General features: G+C 50.2%; 1 protein-coding gene across 1 annotated transcript; it reads right to left on the bottom strand.

Annotated features, from left to right (window-relative positions):
* Window positions 1–295: 295 nt before the first annotated feature.
* Window positions 296–22908, bottom strand: NAPA (NSF attachment protein alpha). The gene is made up of 11 exons (XM_044988781.1): window positions 22751–22908; window positions 15757–15836; window positions 14973–15089; window positions 9686–9732; window positions 8993–9070; window positions 6621–6676; window positions 5758–5842; window positions 5234–5338; window positions 4691–4759; window positions 3509–3559; window positions 296–2735 (listed from the first exon to the last, which is right to left on the bottom strand). Exons 1-11 carry the CDS (start codon window positions 22846–22848, stop codon window positions 2634–2636), a joined length of 888 nt encoding a protein of 295 aa, XP_044844716.1. The 5' UTR covers window positions 22849–22908; the 3' UTR covers window positions 296–2633.
* Between the last annotated feature and the right edge of the window lie 121 nt (window positions 22909–23029).

Genomic DNA, 23029 nt, shown 5'->3' with positions numbered 1-23029 from the left:
TTTATTCACTCCAATTTAAGGTTTTGCATTCTAGTAATACATTTTAACATTTTTAGGTGGTGTCTTTCAATAGGTCTATAATATACAACAATAGTTGTTATATGTGAAGTAAATAAGGTTTTTAAAGTGTTTAAGAAGCTTCATTTAAAATTAAATTAAAACAGAGCCCCCAAGACCAGTGGCCAGGACCCGGGCAGTGTGAGTGCCACTGAAAATCAGCTCTTGTGCTGCCTTTGGCACACGTGCCATAGATTGCCTACCTCTGCTCTAGCTTCTGAAGAGACAGGCTTGTTAATGAACAGCTGGAACACTTTAATAGGTTAAGATAGACTGTGGTCCAAGGACAGAAAATATAAACATAAGGAGAGCAGCATGGAGTCATTAGATCAACAAAAGCATCAGCTTAGAAAAAAGAAATCTCAGCAGTTCATTAATTCATATCTACTGTATGTGCCGATAGATGAATAGACAGACAGCTCGACTGCTAACTGGGTGATTTTGCAAGGATTCTGTACCCAAGGTGAAAAATAATATCCTTAAACAAAAGAAAACCATGAGAACTATTCTACAGTGGAGTCAATGTTTGTAACACTGGATTTGACAGGGAAAGAAGTAGTTTTGCTGATTTCTAGCCTTGCCCACTGAAGTGAACTCTCTCAAACATTTTCTTGAGGAACGGGAATGAAATATTCTGCAGTTAGAATTTAGTTAGTTCAGATGACACATTGAGAGCTAGGGTAGATTCCAGGTCAGTCTGTGCTCTGTAGGGCTAACAGGACTGAACTGAGCAGACACCTGAATACACAGGGCAGATTTGGCAACTGAAGATGGGGTTTTTGTGTTAGCTTTCATAGCCAGCATTCAGAATAGAATCACAATTTAAAAGGATTGCAAGGTAATGGGAGAAGTCAGTTGCAACGAGGGAGAGGAAGTTGTGCAGGGAGGATGGGAGACCTCCAACATGCAAGCCCACAGATGCACTCAGTGAAGCAGCATGAATTTAGTTGCAGCATTACTGTTAGAAAAATCTGCTTCTGCTCATGCAAAGTTTTTATTTTTCTTGTGCAATTATTCACTACACTCAGCAAGAGTCGCTTTCTGTTGACATTAAAACATGCAGCAAGACTTCCTGTTTCTTTCAACAAACAATACAGAAGTAGAGATTACTGCAGGGTAAACCCTGAGCTGCCCTAGCCCCACCCCTCTTGGGCTAGGTTTCAAAACCAAGAGAATGACCCAGAAATAAAAACCTTTATGGCAACACGGACTGTACACACACAATACTGAATGGGAGTAACATTCCCTTCCAACCGGGTGCCACGCCCACCACAGCAAGTGGCCTGCTGCATACAGAATTCACCCATGCTGTAGAGTCTTCTGCCTAGTCTGAGACAGGATTAAATTAAACAGTCACCACAGAAGGGTTTGCTAATACACCAGAAGCACAGAACTAATATTTTTGGCTACCCACACGGTGTGGGAATGACTGTCCAGTCCAGCTCTTGCTGCTTTGGGCTGCACGCGAATGACAGTGTCTGACGCCCCTTAATAGCTGGCCGTAAAGCAGCATTACAGTCGTGTGGGTGGGGGGGAAGGAACGGGGTGTATTTCTCAAGCTAGCATGTGCAGTTGACAAAGAGAAATGGGAAAGGAGGAGATAGTTGTGATACAGAGCGAAGTGACGCTTCCTGTCAGCTCCTTGCAGAGCCCTGGGGATTGAGGGGGGGCCCTGGGAAGTATTTGCTGCCAAGATGTTAGACACAAGGGTCGTACAGTTCTTCACTGAAATAAGCAGGAGATAGAAGTGCCAGCTTGTGCTTGCCACATTTCCCAGCTCCTGGGGGCTAGGAGAGGCCGGAGAGTAGCAGAACCTGTTCTCACAGCTCAGGCCACGGGGGAACGTCACTGCACCTGTAATCTCCCAGCCTAAAGGAGGGCTCTGGGCCTGCTGGATATACTCAAAACTCAGGCTTCTGAACCCCTACAGGGATCTCATCACAGGCTAGGGAGGGGAAGCAGTTAAGGGAGAGGTTCTCCCCATCCCCACTCCTGCTGGTACCGAGTCTGAAATCCCTGCCTGGGATGGGCAAGACCTGCTCCCATCAAACAGCGTGGGGCAGGAGAGGGGGCAGTGAGTTCTAAACAGCAGGAATTAGGAGGCAAACTGACTTTGTGCTGTCTTCTGAAACCAGCGTGAAGCGCATCAGGGCTAAAGCAGGTTTAAGATCTTAATCGTACAGAGTAATTTTTATACAATTAAATAGCTGAAGAGGGAACAAGAGGGATGGGGAAGGGTGTTAGACCATCGCACCTGGGCAGGAGCCCACAGGCAGGTTGGGAAGCTCCACGGACCAGGAAGTCATCTGTTTGGCCCCGGGGGAAGGAGCTAGTGTCACGCCAATATGTCATCTGTAGCGCAGCTGAGTCAGGTGGTTACAGCCGCACACCCTGTCTTTGCTAAACAAAGTTATGCTCTTTGGGTTGTGGGGCAAAAGGGTTATGAGACAAGGGATAATACATCACTGAAGTCTGAATCCTTCACCTCCAGGCCCCACCCTCCCCACCCCAAAGATATCCATGCAGACTTCTGCAGAGGAAAGAGTTGACGGTGACAGGGAAGGAGGGGATGGGGTTTAACGCAGGTCCTCCTCTTCACCCTGGATGGTTTTCTTGATACGGAGGAGCATGGTGGTGAGCCACTGGTCCAGCCGTGAGATGGAATCATACTCCTTTACCTGGAAGGTCAGGGAGAGAATGATCAGAATGAGTGATATACACCCGGCTGTATTCACCTGGCGGCTGGTTAGCAATATGCAGCAGGAAACAGGCCATTGCAGTAGATGCACTTTGGAGCCTGGAATTTCCTACAAGAAACAAATCCACTCAAGGTAAAACCCAGCTTCTCTTCCCCATGTTCTCCTTAGTCCTTAACTTCAAGGAGCTCTACTTAATGTTTCTAGGTTCCATGTTCTTAACCCAACTGGTGTTCTGAAAATTTAAACTTCCCCTCCTCCCCTCCCCCAAAGTAAGCCCCCATGTAGCTTGTTGTGGGCTGATCTGCAGAAGTGCCACACTCCCAAGACTCCTGACGAAGCCAATAGGAGCTGCAACCTGTGCCGACACATAACAGGAGCCTGGACAAGAAAGTCAGGCTTTCCCGGGGGTGGGTGGGGGAGTGAATTAGTAACAGCCCTACAGAGAAATTAGGCAGAATATTTGCCTGATCCATTAGTCTGTACCAAGGAAGGGGTAGGAGCTCTGCGGCCTGGTCATTTATGGCGAGATGGGATTAAGTCCTTGAGAACACACTGTAGTAAGCAATCCACCACCAACCCTGGGACTGGCTAGCACAGCGATTACACAAGCAGGCTCAGCGTGCCCTGTTTCTGACAAGGACTCCTCACACCCATGTGTGCAGCTGCTACATTCATGTCCCAAGCAGACACTGCACACCAGTTTCTCTCCGGTGCTGAGCTGCATTAGACACTTCCCTCCCTGCTGCACTTACAGAGTCGGTGTAGCTGTCAATGTTCTGTTCTTCATGAGCTTCCAGCAGCTTCTGTGACGGGGAGAAAGGAATAAGGATCAGCACAGATCTGGACTAATTTCCACGAATGGCAGGAACTCCCAGTAACCTGCTGCACCTCTGATGCACAAGCCAGGTTACAGGTGCAAGCAGAGACCCTGTAGCTAAAGCCAGCCTTATCGGGAAAATCCGACTGGCTGACAGGCAGCTCCAACTGAACAGCTGCCCTGTGCATCAGGACTGGATCTGCCTTTTTATTTTAAGCACAACAATAGTTTATCAAAGCAACAGATTTAGAGCACTGTGCACAGGAGGGCAGGAGCTGCCCTAGCAGTCCAGCACTCTGTGGAAAAATCCCAGTTCTGGAACAGCCCGCCACACAGGAAGAGAACTAGTCCAGGAGCCTCTCTCAACCCACCTGGGGGGATGAGTACCCTCCTACTTCCTTGTTGCTTAGCAACACTGCAGTTCAACGGGCTTCCTGCACACTGGCTTCTCCCAGGTAGAGCACGATAGCTCCTCATCTTGCTAAAGGCAGGAATGGATTTTGGTACAGAACAGCTGGACTAGAGAGCTGGGGATTCTGAACAGCTGGACCAACAGAAGAGCACTTCATGCTCTGCAGACCAGCAGCTCTCAGCCAGGGGTCCAGGGCCCCCTGAGGGGCCATGAACAGGTTTCAGCCAGTCCACCAAGCAGGGCCAGCATTAAACTCACTGGGGCCCAGGGCAGAAAGCCGGAGCCCCACCATGCAGGGTGGAAGCCAAAGCCTGAGCAACTTAGCTTTGCAGGGCCCCGGGCAACTGCCCTGCTTGCTACCCCCTAACACTGGCCCTGGCTTTTATATACAGAAAAACTGTGGCACAGGTGGGCTGTGGAGTTTTTACAGAAAGCTGGGGGGGGGGGGGGGGCTCAAAGAAAAAAAGGCTGAGGACCCCCCCACCTTAGACTGTTAGAAGAGTCCAGTGAATGTTAGTGGCGGAGTCATTTCACTCTAGATTTGCAGAGCGTTTGATTTTAAAAACTTCCCCATCCAGCCACTTCTCACATGAGTCCTCCCAGGGCACAATACTCTGCTTCTGAATTGGGGAGGAGCGGGGAGACTCATGCCATTCTGAGGTCTGAGCCACCAGGCAGCGCAGGGACAATAAGGGAGTCACTCACTTTAACCAGTTTGCACTCCCTGGAGTCCGAGAAGGCTGGGAACATCTCTTCATATTTCTGTATGGCCAGCTGGAAAGACAGGAGCGGGGGGACGGATAGCTCAGTGGTTTGAGCACTGGCCTGCTAAACCCAGGGTTTGAGTTCAATCCTTGAGGGGGCCATTTAGGGAACTGGGGTTAAAAATCTGTCTGGGGATTGGTCCTGCTTTGAGCAGGGGGTTGGACTAGATACCTCCTGAGGTCCCTTCCACCCCAAAGTGATTCTGTGAGAGCCCTGCCTGTGGCTCGAGTGACTGCTCCCAAAGGGAGCAGGGGAACTAGACTGCTCCGACAGGGCTTTGAGGGGTTTCTACAGGTGGTCACTCCAGTGGCAACAGAGCTCCCCCCCCTTCACTGCGGGCCCCTCTAGGGGCTACCCTTGCTTGAGGTGTTTAAATGGACCGATGAGGTGCTGGTGAAGCCGCACCTTGGGAGCAGGCCCTTGGGCCCCCAGCCTCACGCCCCGCTCGGTAGCAGAGCGGCGGCTCTGTAGCACCAGACCAACCTTTGCGTTGAGCATGTCAATGCAGAAGTGGCAGAGGGCCGCCTTGAAGAAATACTCCTTAGCGCTGTACTTCAGCAGGGGACTGTCCATCGCATTAGTACCCACCTGCAACGCACCAAAGGGATCAGATTCCTACTGAGGGGCCAATATTTGGGTGCCTCTCCAGGATGCACATGGAGCAGGGGGACACCCCATCTGAATCCTCATCCTCTACACTAGGACAGGAGCGGCTAGCTTCCCGTACACACCCGCTGCCTCCAACTCACCCAGCCCTGCCATGGCAGCCTGCAGACACCCCTCACTCAAAGATGGTGCCGTGAGCTCAGAATGGACCTTAACCTAGTGAGGCATTTACATAGCTATTCCCATCCACCCTACAAGAACCGCAGGCAGGCAAAGCCAGCTGGGATCTCCCTAGACCCAGCCTCGTGGATTTTGGATCTCCCCAGGAAAAGGGAAGGAAGGGAGACACCACGAGGGGAGCAAACACGCCTGCCCTTTAAACACAATTAAGAGTCCCAGACCTGCTCGTAGATCTCAATGGCTTTCTGGTACTGCTCCAGCTGGGCTGCATAAGTGGCCACTTTCAGTAAACATTTGTTGGCAGAGCTACAAAGAAAGAAAAATGGCAAGAAACAGGCTGACAGTGGCATCGCGAAGGCTGCGCTCCCCGCTGGCCATTTGCGAGGCTCGTGAAGGGCGCTCCCTTCTGAGGGCAGAGCGCTTGGCGTGAAGGGAGAGACAGCACTGCCTCAGAGACATTCAACCAGCCACACAAATGCCGTTCTCTTTTTTGTCCCCCAGCAGCAGGAGACCCCAGGATCCCTGCTTGCACACACACCTCGTTACTGTTATGAGGGAGAGCTTTCTACACCCCAACTGTGGGGGAGGGTCCTGCCTACAGGCTGACTACACAGGATCAAGCAGCCCCTTTAGGCACTGCCACTGGGCCCAGGTGCCTAAGGGTTTGCTCACTATCACGATGCCACTAAAGAGTGCGGGGAAACGAGCGGTGTCTGCATCGTACCCTTTATAGCAACAATCACCGCAGGCCAGTCCTTTCTAAAGGCTCAGCCGCAAACCCAGCTGGGCACCAGAGTGGGGAAGCAAGGAGGCACAAGGAACCGACCTGCAATGCCGGAGCCTGTGCAGCGGGACAGCAGCTCCAGCCGGGCTACTACCCCCCCCCCCCCCCGGGAGCTAGAAAGCTCCTGGGCTGGCATAGCTACATGCTATCCCTTATTTGGGCTGGATTGTACGGTTACAATACCACCTCAAGGGAGCTGTGCTGGCATGGCCACCCGTATGCCTACAGAGCACGGGCGCTAACGCATGGCTGTTATGCTGCATTCTACAGCAAGAGGCGGCAAAGCAGCAGCTGATTTACCTGTTGGATTCTTCCCCTTTGTAGTAATCAGCAGCTTGCTCATAATGGGCTATCGCCTAGAAAGAACACAACATACCATGAGGGCACCCCAGGCACTTCGCTGGCAGCACTAGCAGAATTGAGAGACCACAACACCACCTCCCAAGGACAGCACCGCACGCCAGAACTGCGGAGAACCCTACACACAAAATCCACCCACGCCTTCAGCCATTTGCGAGGCAAACTCCAGAACGCAGGGCCTGAGCTGAGAGGTGTCGCTCATCAACCAGCAATGGAGTCCAGGGTCACAGAGAGCCTGTGGCCGGAGCCTCACTAGAACCTAGAAAGTCCATCCCCATCAGGCACTCCTGCAGTAGCGGCCCCAACCAAGACAGGCACTGCGTGAACACAGAGTCCCTGCCCAAGAGAGATTACACACACACACACACACTGGGACCAGAGATTAACAGACTCTGGGCATGGCATGCAGGAAGCTTTTGGTGGAGGCAGGAACTGACCCCAGGTCTCTCCAGTCCCTGTTCGGTGCCTTAACCACAAGGCCATCCTTCCTCCTCCTGTCTGACCTAGATCCATTAGACATATTAAGCTGGTTTTGTAGCTTTATCAGAGTCAGTACTGTGAGATTGCCATGGGACCACAGCCCACCACCCCCGTGACAGCCCCAGCACTCTGGATTTTCCTCCCATCAGCTCCCAAGTAGCATTTTCACACCCCCACCCTGGTTGTGACGTTGCACTCCATATGCTTTATGGAAATATGCTTATGAATATGACATAACTGGAATATGCTTTAAACTAAATACCCCTTGTATGGTATCATTAGAAAGCTTGTAATCTACCGAGTTTGTTCATCCTATTTGCTTGCACATTTTATTTCTCTGTCTGGAGTTAGAAAAATAAGATATAAACTTGTATTACTGATGTAAACATATTAATTGGAAGCCATTAAGGGTGCTTCAGAATCAATGAACTGTGAATGAGTTTATTTACCTGCAAGCCTTCCTGTGTACCTGTGGGCTGGGGGTAATGAAGAATGAGGTCTCACAGGAACACGTGACCATGTCACCTGATACTGAAATCCATCTTAAATCTTGTACTTTTCCATTTAGAAGGAGGGGTGGGGGCCAAGCACAGACAAAAGATCCCCACCTTGTGCCAAAGCTATAAGAGGGGGTGGAGCAGGGGGCTGCCAGTCATGAGAAAACCCCTGCTTACCACCTGAGAGAGTATTTTGGTTTCGCTTAAGTCAAAGTGAAAACAGATTCAAGCTCAGCTGAAAAAAGCCAAAGTAGTTGTTTGCACGGGTTTGATATACGCAGCGCCAGTTTGTGTGTGGGCAGCCACAGAACCCCGAGGCAGCCGCAGACGTTCTCCCTCACAAGAAAAAACGTTATTTCTCCTGAAGAGTATTTGGTGAATCATTTCGTCTTATAAAACAGGAGGAGCGATCCTAGGGGCATACAGCTAGAGCTGACCGCTCCTCTGGCGCTCAGACACCCACATGAGCCAAACGCGTTAACCTTTAATCAATTGCAACACAAGTCATGCCAAGGGGCTGCACAGATTTTTTGGTAGTTCTTTGCCAGCGTCCACATTCCAAACGCCTGCAATTTGTTCCAGCTGGTGAATTTTTAGTTTTGCTTCTATTTATAAACATGGTGTCCTCCCGAAGGGGAGGCTTACAGGACCCAATTATCCACTGCCCTGCAACTTGCGCAGTCATTTACACTGGCATGGAGTGCTGCCATTCTGATGGGCTCGTGTTTTCCACCCATGTTGCGCTGGTGAGAGTGACCACAAGGTGCAGAGCAATAGAGAACCTGGCCCTGAACCAGATCCAGCTTTCAGGCCAGCTGGGACCAACTAATATGACCTCAAAATACATCACCAGTTGCCAGGGTTCCACCTGGGTTTAACCTCAGAACCCATGGACACCCAAGGCAAGACCCATACCCCTAGGCTACCGAACCATTGGCATCCACCCCCAATCTCTTGCTTCTGATATTGACTGGTACCAGCAGCTTCAGAGGAAGGTGCAAAAAACAACAAACAATCATGACAACCTGCTACAAAAGTATCTTCCAACCCTTCCCCTTTCTCCCCCATCAGTTAGCAATTGGCTTAGGCCCTGCAGCAGGATTTATATCCCTAATTACCAAGAAGTCACTCTAACAGTGGGTGTTCTAATTAGCCATGAGTGTGCCTAACGGGATTCAAACGCAGGATGGAGCTCAAGTCCTCGCAAGGCTGCACATCCAACACAGCAACACCGTCAGGCCAATCACAGCAGACTGTTTGCGTTTAACCTATTTCTAGATGAGAGCTACAAGGCAGACGGATTCCCTCCCTTCCTCCAGCATCCTCAGGACTTACCTTGTCTATATCCACCAGCTCCGTCTCATAGATCTCCGCTATCGATATGTGATGCTTGGCAGCGATGGTGAATCGACCCTGGAAGAGGAGAGGGAAATTAACGCAAGTCCACCGACTCAACAACTTCAGCTCCTGCGTCTTTGCACTTGTGCTACACTTGCAGTGGGGAGGATGCACTGGCGAACCCCAGGGAATTCCCCGCTGGAGTTCTCTGAATGGCATCACAGTGGGTATAAACACCTGCCATGGCAGCCGATTCTGAAGTTGCTAGAAACCCCTCTTTTAAGTCCAATACCGGCTTCATTCAGCTGGCAAAACTGCAGCAGGCCGCCCTGCTCAGTTCAATCCACACACTGGTTAGGACACAGGCTGAATTACATCTAGGGTACCCATTCACTGCTGTACCCAAGTGCTAGGCTGTTAGCCAGAGGCACCTTCTGCTTCTGCCTCAACTTGGCCAAGAACACGGTGGCTGAATCACCAACTCTTCCAAGTAGTTTCATGGTACCTTTAGGGACCACAAGTAGTCAGGGTCATCTGATCCGGCTGACAGCACTTCCAGCAGCACAGAGCTACAGGGCTTACAGCCCAGGGAGGAGCGCCAGCTACTGGATCACCCTCCCTTCTGCAGCAGCCCAAAAGCAAAGAGAACGTTCTGTAGTTTGGTCCGCAGATACGGCGGGACAGACTTACCATGTCTGTGTAGATCTCAATAGCTCTGATCAGACAGTTAATGGCCTCTGTTTAAAACAAAACAAAAACAAAACTTCTTTTTTGGCATAGGAGCTTAGAGAAATGAAGCCATGCAGTAACTCTTCTGACCTGCCTGAAAAGGACTACAACTAGGTGTTTCTTTCTAGCACAACCCCTCCACAGAGATCAATAGCCACTTAAGAAAAGCTGCTGAGGCTGCAAACCTCCAGAGAATGGAGAGCAGGGGACAGGTGGTACCACGCTAGACGGAGCCTGCGGAGGAGCTAATGAATCAATGAAGATTTTATCTGTAGTGGTGTTATTTCACACCCTGCGCCCCAACGTCTCATGCAGCCATTGTCCAGCCCAGTCCAGCAAAAGAAAGCCTCAGGGACCAGAGCACGAGGCTGCAATGTGTGAGGTGACCAGGAAACTGCCACCGTCTTGGCTAGGGCGGTAGAGATTACTAAGCACACAAGAATCCCGAGGTATTGCAGTCAGTCATCGACCAGACGCTGCCTGCGAGGAAGCCAACAGCTTAAGCTTTAGGAGCTTTTGTGCATTGTACCTGTAACATTTACAACACTGTAGCACTTCCAGGACCCCTGGGGCTCAGACACTTCACGAGAGACAGTCCCTGCCCTGAAGGGCTCAGTCTAAAGCAGGGGTAGGCAACCTATGGCACCAGTGCCGCCTTCAGCACGCGAGCTTATTTTCAGTGGCACTCACGCTGCCCAGGTCCTGGCCACCAGTCCAGGGGCCTGTGCATTTTAATTTAATTTTAAATGAAGCTTCTTACACCTTTTAAAAACCTTATTTACTTTACATACAAGAGTTTAGTTATATATTATAGACTTGTAGAAAGACCTTATAAAAACGTTAAAAATGTCTGACTGGCACGCGACACCTTAAATTAAAGTGAATACATGAAGATTCGGCACAGCACGTCTGAAAGGTTGCCGACCCCTGGTCTAAAGGGACAAGACAACAAAATGGCAAGTGGGAGGGGGAAGTGACTGGCCAAAAGATCCCACAGCAGGTCAGCGGCAGAGCCGGGAGCAGAGCCGACATGGCTGGACATTCAGTGCAGGGCCCTCTCCTCCAGACCACGCTGCCTCTCTACAACCGTGAAAAGACGGAGCTGGAAGGTGTGTGCAAGCTACTCGTTTATTCGTCCCAAACAATGAGCTTTGTTCAGGGTTAAGGACTGTTCATGCAAAGCTCACCAGCACAATCACTAACATAAGAAAACCAGGTGCCTCCACAACACTTTATGGCCCTGATCCTTCACCTGTCTCCAGGCAAGAGAACCCTGGCATTGCCACAAAGCCTCACCAAGTCAACTAAATCAGCGGTGGCCTCTACAAGACTAGGGGCTAAAGTTCAGACTCAGCTTGAAATAAAGCAGAGAGGATTCCCTGCTCTTCAGGCAGGATCTTCCAGCCAAAAAAGATCTGCCAGGAGCTCATATGGACTATGACACGTGGCTTCCAAAGACAAGGCCAGCAGCCTGCTCTGGCTAAATACCTCACAGCGCTGTGAGCAACACAAGATGGCTCCCTTCACTGCTACATTTTGCTCTAGTACAAGAGGAGCTTCTCTCACCAGCATTCTCCAGAAAGACGTGGGAGGGTGTTTTTCGGCACATAAATGCCAAGCTCTGACAGGCAAGTTTTTCTTACTGTTCCCAAATGTCACTCGCATTGCTCCCTAGCAGGAAGCAGACTGGCCAAAAATCTGCCCTAGGATAAGCAGCTGCAGCTGCCTCTAAACCAATAGGTGTTGCACCTGCTGAATCTTAGACTGCTTTAGTCCAAAGGGCCTGGAAAGCTAATGCAGGCCGGGGAGGGGAAAGAACAGAGACTGGCAGTAACGCGAGACAGGGATGGGGGTATTTACCAATGAATCAGGTCAGGCTCCATCTGCAAGCTTTTAAAAGGGAGAACTACGAGTCCCACTTGGGCTGACATAGGAATCACTGGGTGAGCCTCTCTGGCCTGGGTTAGTCGGGGCATGTCATAATGGTCCCTTCTGGCCTTCAAGTTATGAACGCATTTCCTCAGTGCTGTGAGCTCTGGCACCTGGGCCATTTAAGCCTGCCAGACACTCATTTCCGGCCTGTACATTGACTAAGGGGCTCTCTTCCCCTCGCCATAACTTGGAAACTATCACTAGGAAGAAAGAGCAGCTGCCCTTGTTTCTTCCCCAAACTACGTCCAGCCAGCCCCCAGTGCTGTCCCACAGAGCCAGGGGTTAAGAGGAGAACTTGAGCTGGTAGATTTGGGGATTTTTTCCTTTAACTGGGGTTGCCTGCATGTCCAGTTATTGACACCTCTAACGCCCAGGGTTAGAGCCAGGTTCTTTGGAAAGAGAACCTAGCGGCACCAGAGCCACGTGAGCAGGATCTCTCCCTCCTAAAGGCAGGCCAGACTTGCTCTGCCTGTCCAGTCAGCTCACAGCAAAAATGCCATGATGCTAACCTTGATGTCCTGCTACAGGCTGGGGATGTTGATGCTCTGAGCACCAGAGTAGAGGGCATGCTCCTGCTCGTGTTCCCACTGGGGGACAAGGAACTGCAGTCCCAGGAATTGATACACTAGTTACATGCACAAAATTGTCCTTTTGCCTGGTGTAGGATATCAGACAAACAGAGCTCACGTCTTAAGGGAGCTCTGCCTGAGTAACGGGATTTAGCAGAGAGAGGCAAAAAAATAATCCCACTGATGAGAGGAAAAATACCACGAGCCCCACTGGGACTGGCTCAAATCCCTCTGCCCACCATGCCCAGATACCATCTCCCCGTCTCGCAAAAACGACTCAGGAGAACAAACACTGGCTGCTCCACCGAGAGCAATGTGGCTGGATAATCAGAACACAAATCGCCGAAAGATTAGGCAAATCCCCCAGAGGATTAAATTTGTTGTCTCCTCAGGTTACTTCATTATCTTTTCTCCAGAATCACCACCCAAGCGGATTTAACTGCATGTGCAAAACCCCAGCTCAGATAACCATGGCGTAAGTTATCACCCTCAAAGCCTGCAATGTCAAGTAGAATCCCTCTTGCGCTGGGCACTACAAATAGAGGGACACAGTGCAAACTGCTCTGGAGAGGCCTGCAGTGACCGTCCACAGGGTCTGCTCCCACAGAACTGCCTGCAGGACACATGCCCTTCGACAGCAGAGAGATTTAAAAAGAGTAGTTAGTTCTAAGAACTCCTTCAGTTCTCTGCTGCACAGGGAACATTTGTACAGAGCAGTCCCTTAGAAGCTTAATTAGGAGACTTTACCCTTTTCTGCATGGCCACACACAGTGCATCTCTGTAGGCTGCCCAAGCTACCTCATTTTCAGCTGCACTCCTTGCTATTAGCTCTTTTGATAAGGTTAACCAGCCACAAGAACTTCCATGCGGAATTGAGTCCTAAGCTTCCTGTCTTTTTGCTGGTTAGAGTCACAACTAATGTGACTTGCCACCTGTGAAAGGAGGAACGCTCCCAGATGGTAGGTCAGATTTTATTGAGGTCCCCTCCTGAGCAGGGTGGCATGCCTGCTGCATCCTAACCAGCTAATCCACACCAGAGAGAGAGGAAACTGCAGCAGTCAGCACTGCAGAACATTCACTCCAGCACAAACTTCCAGCTGCCCGGTTACCAGTCACAGCAGGGAAAGCTCCGCCACGCACCCGGCGCAGGTGGGGTGGTATACCTATTGCGATAACACACACACACACCCCCGGGGTGGCTTTCTTAGAACAGCAGCACAACACTGGAATGGGTTACCTAAGGAGGTGGTGGAATCTCCTTCCTTAGAGGTTTTGAAGGTCAGGCCTGAAAGCCCTGGCTGGGATGATTTCGTTGGGAACTGGTCCTGCTTTGAGCAGGGGGTTGGACTAGATACCTCCTGAGGTCCCTTCCAACCCTGATATTCTATGAATACGGCAGACAGGCTCTTAAGGTTGCACAAGGATTTCCACTGAACTAGGAATCTCAACGTGTAATTTGACAGGCACGCTGGCCAGTGGGGTTTACTCCCTCAGGCTGCAAGCCACATAAGAACATCCATGCTGGGTCAGACCAAAGGTCCATCTAGCTCAGTATCCTGTCTTCCGACAGTGGCTAATGCCAGGTGGCCCAGAGGGCATGGACAGAACAGGTGATCATCAAGTGATCCATCCCCTGTTGCCTATTCCCAGCTTCTGGCAAACAGATGCTAGGGACCCCATCCCTGCCCATCCTGGCTAATAGCCATTGATGGATCTATCCTCCATGAATTTATCTAGTTCTGTTTTGAACCCTGTTATGGTCTTGGCCTTCACAACATCCTTTGGCAAGGAGTTCCAAGGGTTGACTGTATGCTGGGTGAAGAAATGCTTCCTTCTGCTTGTTTTAAACCTGCTGCCTATTAATTTCACTGGGTAACCCCTAGTACTTGTGTTATGAGAAGTAGTAAACAACACTTCCTTCTTTACTTTCACACAGATAAGTGCATTGATCAACTTCTGGTGGTTAAGGGTGCAAGAATTCTTTCCTGGGTGCTGGCTGGTGAGTCTTGCCCACATGCTCAGGGTTTAACTGATCGCCACATTTGGGGTTGGGAAGGAATTTTCCTCCAGGGCAGATTGGCAGAGGCCCTGGAGGTTTTTCGCCTTCCTCTGCAGCACGGGTCACTTGCTGGAGTATTCTCTGCAGCTTGAGGTCTTCAAACCACAATTTGAGGACTTCAATAACTCAGAAGTATGTTAGGGGTTTGTTATAGAAGTGGATGGGTGAGATTCTGTGGCCTGCATTGTGCAGGAGGTCAGACTAGATGATTATAATGGTCCCTTCTGACCTTAGAGTCTATGAGTCTAAATCAGAAAAAGAACGTTTCCACAAGGGGTCTGAAGTCTCTCTTTACCCCTCTTCAGAGGGATCTATTGGCCATGACATACCTACAGCTGGAAGGTGGAGTGCAAGTACAGGACGTGAATGCAGCTAAACATGTATTACATAGTCCCAGTCGATCGGTGCATTTTGTGGGGTTAGTGAATCCTCACCTTTGTACAAGAACAGACACAGGTGGAGTTACTCAGAACCAGCAGACTCACAGCCTGCCACAGTCTGTAGCAGAGCTTCAAGAAGAACCCAGGGGGAGTTCTGATTCCCAGCCCCCCTGCCTCTCCTCCCTTGCCCTGAACCAGGAATAGAACCCAGGTGTCCCAACTCCCAGCTCTTCCACTGTAATCACAGCAGAACCTATTCCTCAGCTCCTGGAAAGCAGAAGAGGCAAGCAGCAGCGCTGGCGCCTTACCTTGCGGGTCAGCTTTCTTGAAGGCATTGCCAGCATCCACGAAGTTGGTGGCCGCGTCGTGCTTGCTCTGCAGCTGCAGGTGGAGCTGTGCTGCCTGGCAGAAGGCATTCCCCGCAGCTGGAAGAGAAACCGGGAGGGTGAGGAGCATAACCCCAGCCATTCCCGAGATGCCCGAGGGTAATTTCACAGACACAGCTTCCTTTTTTTGAAGCGCGCCAGATAGCAAGCTAAGGAAGCCAATATGAAGGTAGCATTGCACAATGGTCTTTGCCCGCACAGAGCGGCCGTGTCGCAGTGCTTAGCCGCTTCATACTCAAGCTCCGGGAAAATCAGTTTAGTAGCAGCAGCAGCTGCCTCTTACTGCATGTTTCCTAGCACAGACCCAGTTCACAGGGAAAACCGGAGGGGAGCAATCAGCTAGGTGCTGCTTAGAGAGCTCCGCCCCATGGAAGAAGCCATGGAGCTCATTCTCATGCCATGTGAACACCTAACAAGCCATGGGCCTGATTTTCAGAGTTGCTGATTCCTTGCAGAACCCTCTGAGTTCAGCAGGCGTTCTGAGTATCCAGATCGCCCAGAGATCAAGCCACTGGTACAGCATGGTCCCTCCCCTGACGCCATGTCCAAATTATGGACTCTGCTGCCCGTGCTGCCACAGGCTAGCTAGTGGCACAAACTCAGAGCCAGAGTTACTGCTCTGTCCTGCAAGGGGACCCTACCCCTCCCAAAGCCTGCCCAGCATGGCATGGTTAACAGACAGCAGCGTCATAGCAGGCGTACATACCACTCCAGTTCTTGGCCATTTTGAACATGTTTGCTGCTCGGGCATAGATATCGCATGCTTCTTCTATCCTGGAGGAGCCCCTGCAAACAAACCAACCAGGCACCACATAAACTCACCGCGCTGGCAAGCCACCGTCCTCCGCTCAGATCACTGGAAACCTGGAAATCCAGGGAACGGTTTCCCCTTTTGGTAGCAGGAGGTCCCTTGCACTACAAAGAACGGTTTCTCCATGGACACTGGCTAGAATGTTGGCTAGAGGAGCCCCTACCTCTCCAGGGTGCCAATTCAGGAGAGTTACCCCTCAAGCCTTCCTGCCTCCGAACTCCAGTAACTCATTCCTGCAGCCATGAATGCTAGACTGCTGCCAAGGACAGGAAGGCTTCTCAGGGACCAGTCACTAAAAGCCCAAAAAACTCCAGAACCCTCTAGCTAGAGGGTCAATGAGAAACACAAGCCCTGGAGACACTCCAGAGCCCACCTGAAAGCTTTGCCGAGTACCATGCACACATGTGATATTCCACGTGTTCAATGGGCCACCTTGCCAACTCCCACTCACTTTCAGTCTGTTCTCCAAAGACCATAAGAGCTGAGAGTAAGTGAGGCTGATACCCCCATGGAAGCAGTGTCGTTTACACCAAGTAAAATGGGGTCAAAGATTCAGAGGGCTCAACCAGTGGGGGAGGAAAGGGAAAACATGTGTCTTGAATGAAGCCATCAGCTCCCATCAGCCAAGCCCTCCTCCCATATCTGTTCTCTGCTGCTAATCGAGCAGAACAGATGTTAGTGTGGGACGGCCATAAAAGCTACTGATGAACAACCATAGATCTTAAACCAGCTGCGTGGCTCCTAGAACTAGCACATTCCCAAGTGCGGGAGGGTTCAGCTGCCAACTGCCAAGGCAGCCACGATGCCAGCCAAGATCAAGAAGCGACTTTCAGTCTGCCCGTTAACCTCAGAGGGGAAGTTACGAAGCTGGGGCAGAGTTAGCCTGCTAAGATAAATCGTTCCAAATTCAGGCATTGTGGCAAGCAGGCACAGTCCCCCCAGCTGCCGTTAGTTTTGCTAATGAACATGTCCACCTATTGAAGTTATTGATTCTGACTAAACACCCTGGACACAAGGCAACTGACAATCCAAGCTGCATCACGTCAGTGAGGTTTTTTTTTTTTTTTTAAAATTGGAAGATCAAAGAGTTTATGCTACATTTTTTCCTCCCTTCGTAGCTCTGCAAAATTAGAGGTAGCAAGAGACCACGATGCTGGTAGCGGAGAGCTGTTCGCTGGCACATCTAGCAAACAAAGTGAAATAAGGCATGTGTCTATTGTCCTTCTCAGAGAGTCTCATGCACTCAAAATTCCTGTTTGTTACACAAGTGTCACCCATTTTAAAGGTGGCGGAAACAGAGGTAGTTTGGTCTAACATCACAGTGAGACAGGGGCTGAGCCAGGAATAGGACCTAATTACCCCACACCCCAGTTCCTCTCTACCCAAATGTGTGGCTAGAACAAGTATTCCAACTTTCTTACAATTTATATCCTGGGATACAGATTGTCAGCTGGCTTCGACCAGCGTGCTTTTGTTAATAAACATTCTGCTTTTACATTACAAGCAAGCAGTCCCAGGTCTCCCCCAAAGACTGGCGTTTCATTCCATTTGAAAATTGCTTGCATATGGCAGACAGAGACCTTGCCAAACTGCTGGTCAGAGCCAGCAAGAGTTCCCAGTAGTTTGGATCAGCTTGAGGGACAAAGTTATCCCTCAATCCTGAGTCCGTTTCCAAAAAGGGGCCAAAGCTAAAGGCTATATGGTTACCATGGAATTCATTAACTGAACACAGGCAGCCCGACTCCCCATTGCCTGGGTGGTCATTTACACCAAAGAAATGGTGAGTGCGCTACACTGGGATTACACCAGAACGGGAGTGTATTACACTCGCTTAACACTGGTGTTAGTGGCAGGGTAGTAGAGAACCTGGCCCACAGTTCCTAGCAAAAGCAGGAAAGCAACTAACTAGCTAATTACCAGCTTAGCTAAAGCTATAACCCGGAAACGAGGTTTTCCACAGTATCTGAGGAGTTCACTACTTGGTCTTTAAACTATGATTTGAGGACTTCAATAACTCAGACATAGGTTAGGGGTTTGTTACAGGAGTGGGTGGGTGAGATCCTGTGGCCTGCGTTGTGCAGGGGGTCAGACTGGATGATCATAATCATCCCTTCTGATGCTAAAATCTAACTCGTTTACTCTCCTGAAATCAAGCATTTCAATCCCAGCAGTCAGTTGGGCCCTCTGTGCTGCCTAGCTGGTTAAAGAGAGTCTGCAATTTGTCCAGTTCTTTAAATGGGCCCTTAAGAACTCAGGGCACCTGGTGCTGTGTGGATGGTGGCAACGGTGCATTGTGTGTCCTGGTCTCCTTCGTCAAGTTATTCACTGATGCTATGCACAGGTGTTTGCCTTGCAGCAGTGCTGCCTGTACAGTTTTGTAAGATGCTTTGGGATCCTTTGAGCTGAAAAGCAGCTATGGAAGTGCAAGGCTACCGAAGGTTTCAGCCGTATCAAATGTATCTCTGTCACAAGGAATTCTAATGTTAGATCAGTGCTAGACACAGAATATTCCCATTAAATATTTCAGTGCACAAGGTTTTACCCTCCATCCCCTCTTATGTTGGAGCCTCCAACAAGTACCAGAGCCTGAAGACATTGACAGAGAAATTGATACAGTTTAGAGAGGAAGGGTGACCTTGTGGTTAAGGCACTGGACTTTAACTCTGGAGACCAGGGCTCCATTCCACGTGAAACAGAATTATTGGGTGATCTTCATCTACCCAGGCCTCTGCTTTGCACCTGTGAAACAGGGATAACAATCCTTCCTTATTTCACAGAGTCCTTGTAAAGAGAAGTAACAGAGGCATTCAAGAAGCACTCACACTATACTGACAGATAGCAATGTCCAGCATCCAATCAGGAAATTAGCATTGCTAGTTATGTCATTAAAGGAGACTGCTACAATGCTCTACAGAGAAAAGCAAAATTTAGACTGAGGTTTCAAACCAACAGCACAAGTGAGTCTGGATCAGCTTCCATGTTTTATTTACAGATGCAAGTTTTAAGCATTTGACTAATGGCAAGCAGACAAGTTAAATCTGAGGACTATGTATTTTGTAAATAGTGAGATTTTTGGGAAGTATACCTTGTTCGTAGCTGAATGCCAATTAGCATTTAGCACAATGGCATCTGATGTTATGTACCAATGACTTGTTTAACATGAGTTGAAAGCATCTAACTAATTTATGATGCACACTAAAAACCATCACTAGGGAATTTTAGTTGCTAAAAATGTCCTAAAGGGTTTTCAGGGGATAGATTTTTAAAGTCACCTAAGATTCAGAAACACAAATCTCAATGACTTAACAGGGCTTGCCCGCCTAGATTCCTTGGGTTTGGTTTTTAAGTCCCCCTTCAACTGTATCTCTTAAAAATAAAAGCTTTGTATATGTAAGTGTGTACACACACACACACACGCACCAAAAAACATTTCTCTTGTCTATCTGTGTCTCTTCCCTGTTCTGCTATTTCTCTAAACTGCTTTTTTGAGTACACATTTTGTAAGAGAAGAGCTGCACACAACAGTATTACTGTGTCACATGCCAGTATGAAATCCAGGTCCCTAGAACCAAGACATATTGTCTTTGAACGTTAGATTTAGCGGGCACAATGTGCAGCATTCTCACTTGTTACAGTGAAAGAATTTTAGGAGGCATAATTTAACAGCCTCTTTTGGAGTTTTCAGTTTCCTATTTTATTATTAAGAATCATTCTTCACATCAGCCACCTCCTCTCTCCTCTGGATAGCCAGCCTGCCAGCTTCTCCTCCCCGTCCCCTTATTGGTGCTGATTAAGAAATCGTTATCTATTGCAGCTCCCTGCTCTGGAGACCTTGGGAATCTAGTGGCCCAGATGAGAGAAAACAATGTGCCTTGAGTCACAAGAACCTTGTCATTTGCTCTTGTATGCCCTCTCCCAGCCCTACCCCTCTGGCAGCTGCTGCTTCAATTGAGAATCCAGCCTGCAGCACAATCAGATGCACAGCTAGGACAAGCTGCAGAGGCGAATTGAATTCCCCCATAGGGCACAGGATTAAAGCCACTAGCTGTGCTAGCTTCCAACTAACCCGAACTCCCCCAGATGGGACTGCATTTTAAACCCCCCTCCGCACCAACACACACGTGATTTAGCCACGTGCAGCATCTGGCCATTCCACTGTTTCTAACACACACAGCTCACAGCCGTTCCTATCTGCCCAGGGAAAACAATGCAGGATTGTTCCCTATAGAATCTCTCTAGCATCCAGTCCAGCTTCTAGAATCCCAAGCAGAGGTATTTCTGCAGTAACGGGTCTCACTGCCAGCAAGTTTTCCCTGCAATTTATCCTTTATTTCCCCCCTTCTTTTTATCAGTCCTACCCATTGCCTGCGTATCACGTTAAATCCCCCTCATTATTTAATGTGTACACCTGCCTGTTATTTACAGATGTGACACCCCTTAGTTAGTGGTTGCTTTGCCAAACTACACAGACCTGATCTTTCCCTCCAAATCCAGTTCCTCCGGGCCATTTGATTATTGCCGTTCTCCTCAGACCTCCCTTCCAGTCAGTCACCTATGTCCCAGAACTGAACATAACATCTCAGCTACAGAGTCACACGGGGGAAACTATCACATACCTTTCTCTAGACATGCTGGCTCTGCAGTACACAGCCTCAAAATTTGCATCGGCTTTTCTTTGGCAGCCCTAGCGCATTTCAAGCTCAGATCTAATTTGATGCTCACTGTCACCCCTAAATCGGTCAGCCATTACCTCTTCCTCAAGCTGTGGTAAGCCACTGAGTACTCTCCTAACATGCACTTCACTTCATTTACAGAGGATCTTAAGGCCTGTCAGAGGGTATGTCTGCACTACAAGTGCTACAGCAGCGGAGCTGCAGCAACACTAGTGTAGACACGTTCTACAGCGACAGGAGGGGTTCTTCCCTTAGGGCAACAAATCTACCCCCTGAGAAGAATTCTTCTGTCCATCTAGTGGCGTCTATACCAGAGCTTAGGTTGGCTTAATTACATCTCTCGAGGTGTGAATTTTTCACATCCCTGATTGACACAGCTAGGTCAACCTAAGTTTTGGGTATACACCAGGCCTAAGTGACAACCACCATCTTGGCAGACACACAGGGGACTGAACAAAGAACCTCCAGTGAAAAGAGTGAGCTGCGACAGCTTGAGCTAGAGCACCAAGCCTCCTTGGCTGGAGCTGTAACAGACTCCTATCCTCCACAGATTGGGATCTATAGCTAGGCTAAGAAAGATCAGAGATGATGCAAACTGATGAAGAAAATATTCCCATCAATAACTGAAATTTGCAGATAGGCAAAGAAAGAAAAGTGCTGCTTGACATGTGATGTTGACAATTTATGGTTTAAGGTTTACAAAGTGTGAGTTTTTTGAATATACAGTTGTTAGATGATTAGTCTGACACCCCCACACACACACTTTCCTGCAACTGTGCAATTAAATTAAAAAATACTTAGAAACACTGATAGTCATCAACAGTATAAAATAACAAACATCAAGTTCTACCAAGCCTACCTATATTGCACACACCCCACTGTGTTACATCTGTACATGCACATTGCATCTATTTAACACAAATCAGTTAACAGACAATACTTTAAAGCATCCATGCAGGGGTTATTAGTTTAGAACTAGTACAGCCAGTCTAAACTTACAATGACTTTTACCAACACAATCCAGGCATAAACCACTTGAGGAGCATCCACATAAAAAGTTGCATCAGTTCAACATCGCATCACTTTATTTCAGTGAAGCCTCAAGTCATGGACCAGGACCTCCCGGTGCCAGGTGCTGCACAAACACAGAACAAAAGGACTGTCCCTGCGCCAAACAGCTTCCAGTCCAAGTAGTAAAACTGGTGCAACTTTATGTGTAGACCAGGCCTTGCTGTCTTTTCTGCTCATGTCCTCAACTTCTGCAGCCACACAACACACCCCACCCCGCCCACAATGCGCTGCTGTGCTACCCTTCCTTACATGTCCTCCGAGTTTAGCAACATTTGATCGTTCTGAGTCACTCCCCAAGGGGCTTGTCTACACTAGGGAAAACACCCAGATACCAAGTGCAGGTCACCAGCAGAGGTAGCCACGACAGAAGCCACTGTGTAGATGGGGCTCATGCCTGCACCCTCAAACTCCTCCTGCCCACCCCCACCCCCTGCACACCTTAATACATTGGGGTCCCCGTTTCACCGGAACAGGCTCAGCCCTCCTAGGCGTAGAGGGGAGCTGTGGGGACAAATCCAGGCTGGGAACTCCAACCCGCCCCTCATCTCGGCAGGTCAGGGTGGGCTAGCACTAAAGCACTGCAAGATCAGGAGTGGGGGGGGGGGGCCTTGGCTAAGGGGGGGGGGAGAGAAAGAAACACCCCCCCCACTCTCCCTTTAGAGACGAGCCTCATCCCACCCACCCCCAGCAGAGGCAGCTGCCCTAGGAGGGAGGGAGCTGCCCTTGCAGGGCTCGCAGAGAGGGAGGCTCCTAGCTCTGGGGTCACAGAGGCTCTGACCTTCCCTGCAGCCCAGTTCCCCCCTATACTGCCCCACCCCCCAGGCCCCACCTCGCAGGGCCCCCCTCCAGGCCCCGCCCCTTGCAGGATCCAGCCCCCCCTCACCTCACAGGCCCCCCCCCCAAGACCCCCCTCCCCGCCTCGCAGGGCCCCCTCCAGGCCCCGCCCCTTGCAGGATCCAGCCCCCCTCACCTCACAGCCCCCCCCCGCAAGACCCCCCTCCCCGCCTCGCAGGGCCCCCCTCCAGGCCCCGCCCCTTGCAGGATCCAGCCCCCCTCACCTCACAGGCCCCCCCCCGCAGGATCCAGCTCCTGCCCCCCCCCCAGACCCCGCCTCACGGCGCCCCCCGGCCCCCTGGCGGACTCACCCGAAGAGCCCCGCGAAGAAGGACTGGGAGCCGCGGACCTTCCTGTCGGCCTCGGCCAGGAGCTGCAGCGCCTCCTTCTCCTTCCCGGCCGGGTCCATGGCGGGGACAGGAGGGGAGGGGGGAGGGAAAGCGGCCGCCTCAGCTGTCGCGAGCGTCGCGCCCCGTCACGTGATCGTTGACAGGCGAACGCCCGCTTATCACGTGACGGGGGAAGCCCCGCCCTCTGGCTCCCGCGCCACGTGACCAGCGAGCCGCTCTCCAGATCACGTGACACGGGCC

The sequence above is a fragment of the Mauremys mutica genome, chromosome 15, assembly GCF_020497125.1.
Source record: "Mauremys mutica isolate MM-2020 ecotype Southern chromosome 15, ASM2049712v1, whole genome shotgun sequence".
Taxonomy (NCBI): Eukaryota; Metazoa; Chordata; order Testudines; family Geoemydidae; genus Mauremys; species Mauremys mutica.
Note: the sequence above shows the minus strand (reverse complement) of the source record. Positions and strands in the feature narration are given on the sequence as shown.

What these genes read in the sequence shown, in the direction of transcription:
- NAPA (XM_044988781.1), bottom strand. Translation starts at nt 22,848, where the DNA reads ATGGACCCGGCCGGGAAGGAGAAGGAGGCGCTGCAGCTCCTGGCCGAG. An exon ending in TTGAGATCTACACAGACATG is followed by an intron (nt 9,071 to 9,685) that starts GTAAGTCTGTCC and finishes CTCCTCTTCCAG; the next exon opens with GGTCGATTCACCATCGCTGC. An exon ending in TTGACAGCTACACCGACTCT is followed by an intron (nt 2,736 to 3,508) that starts GTAAGTGCAGCA and finishes CTGACCTTCCAG; the next exon opens with GTAAAGGAGTATGATTCCAT.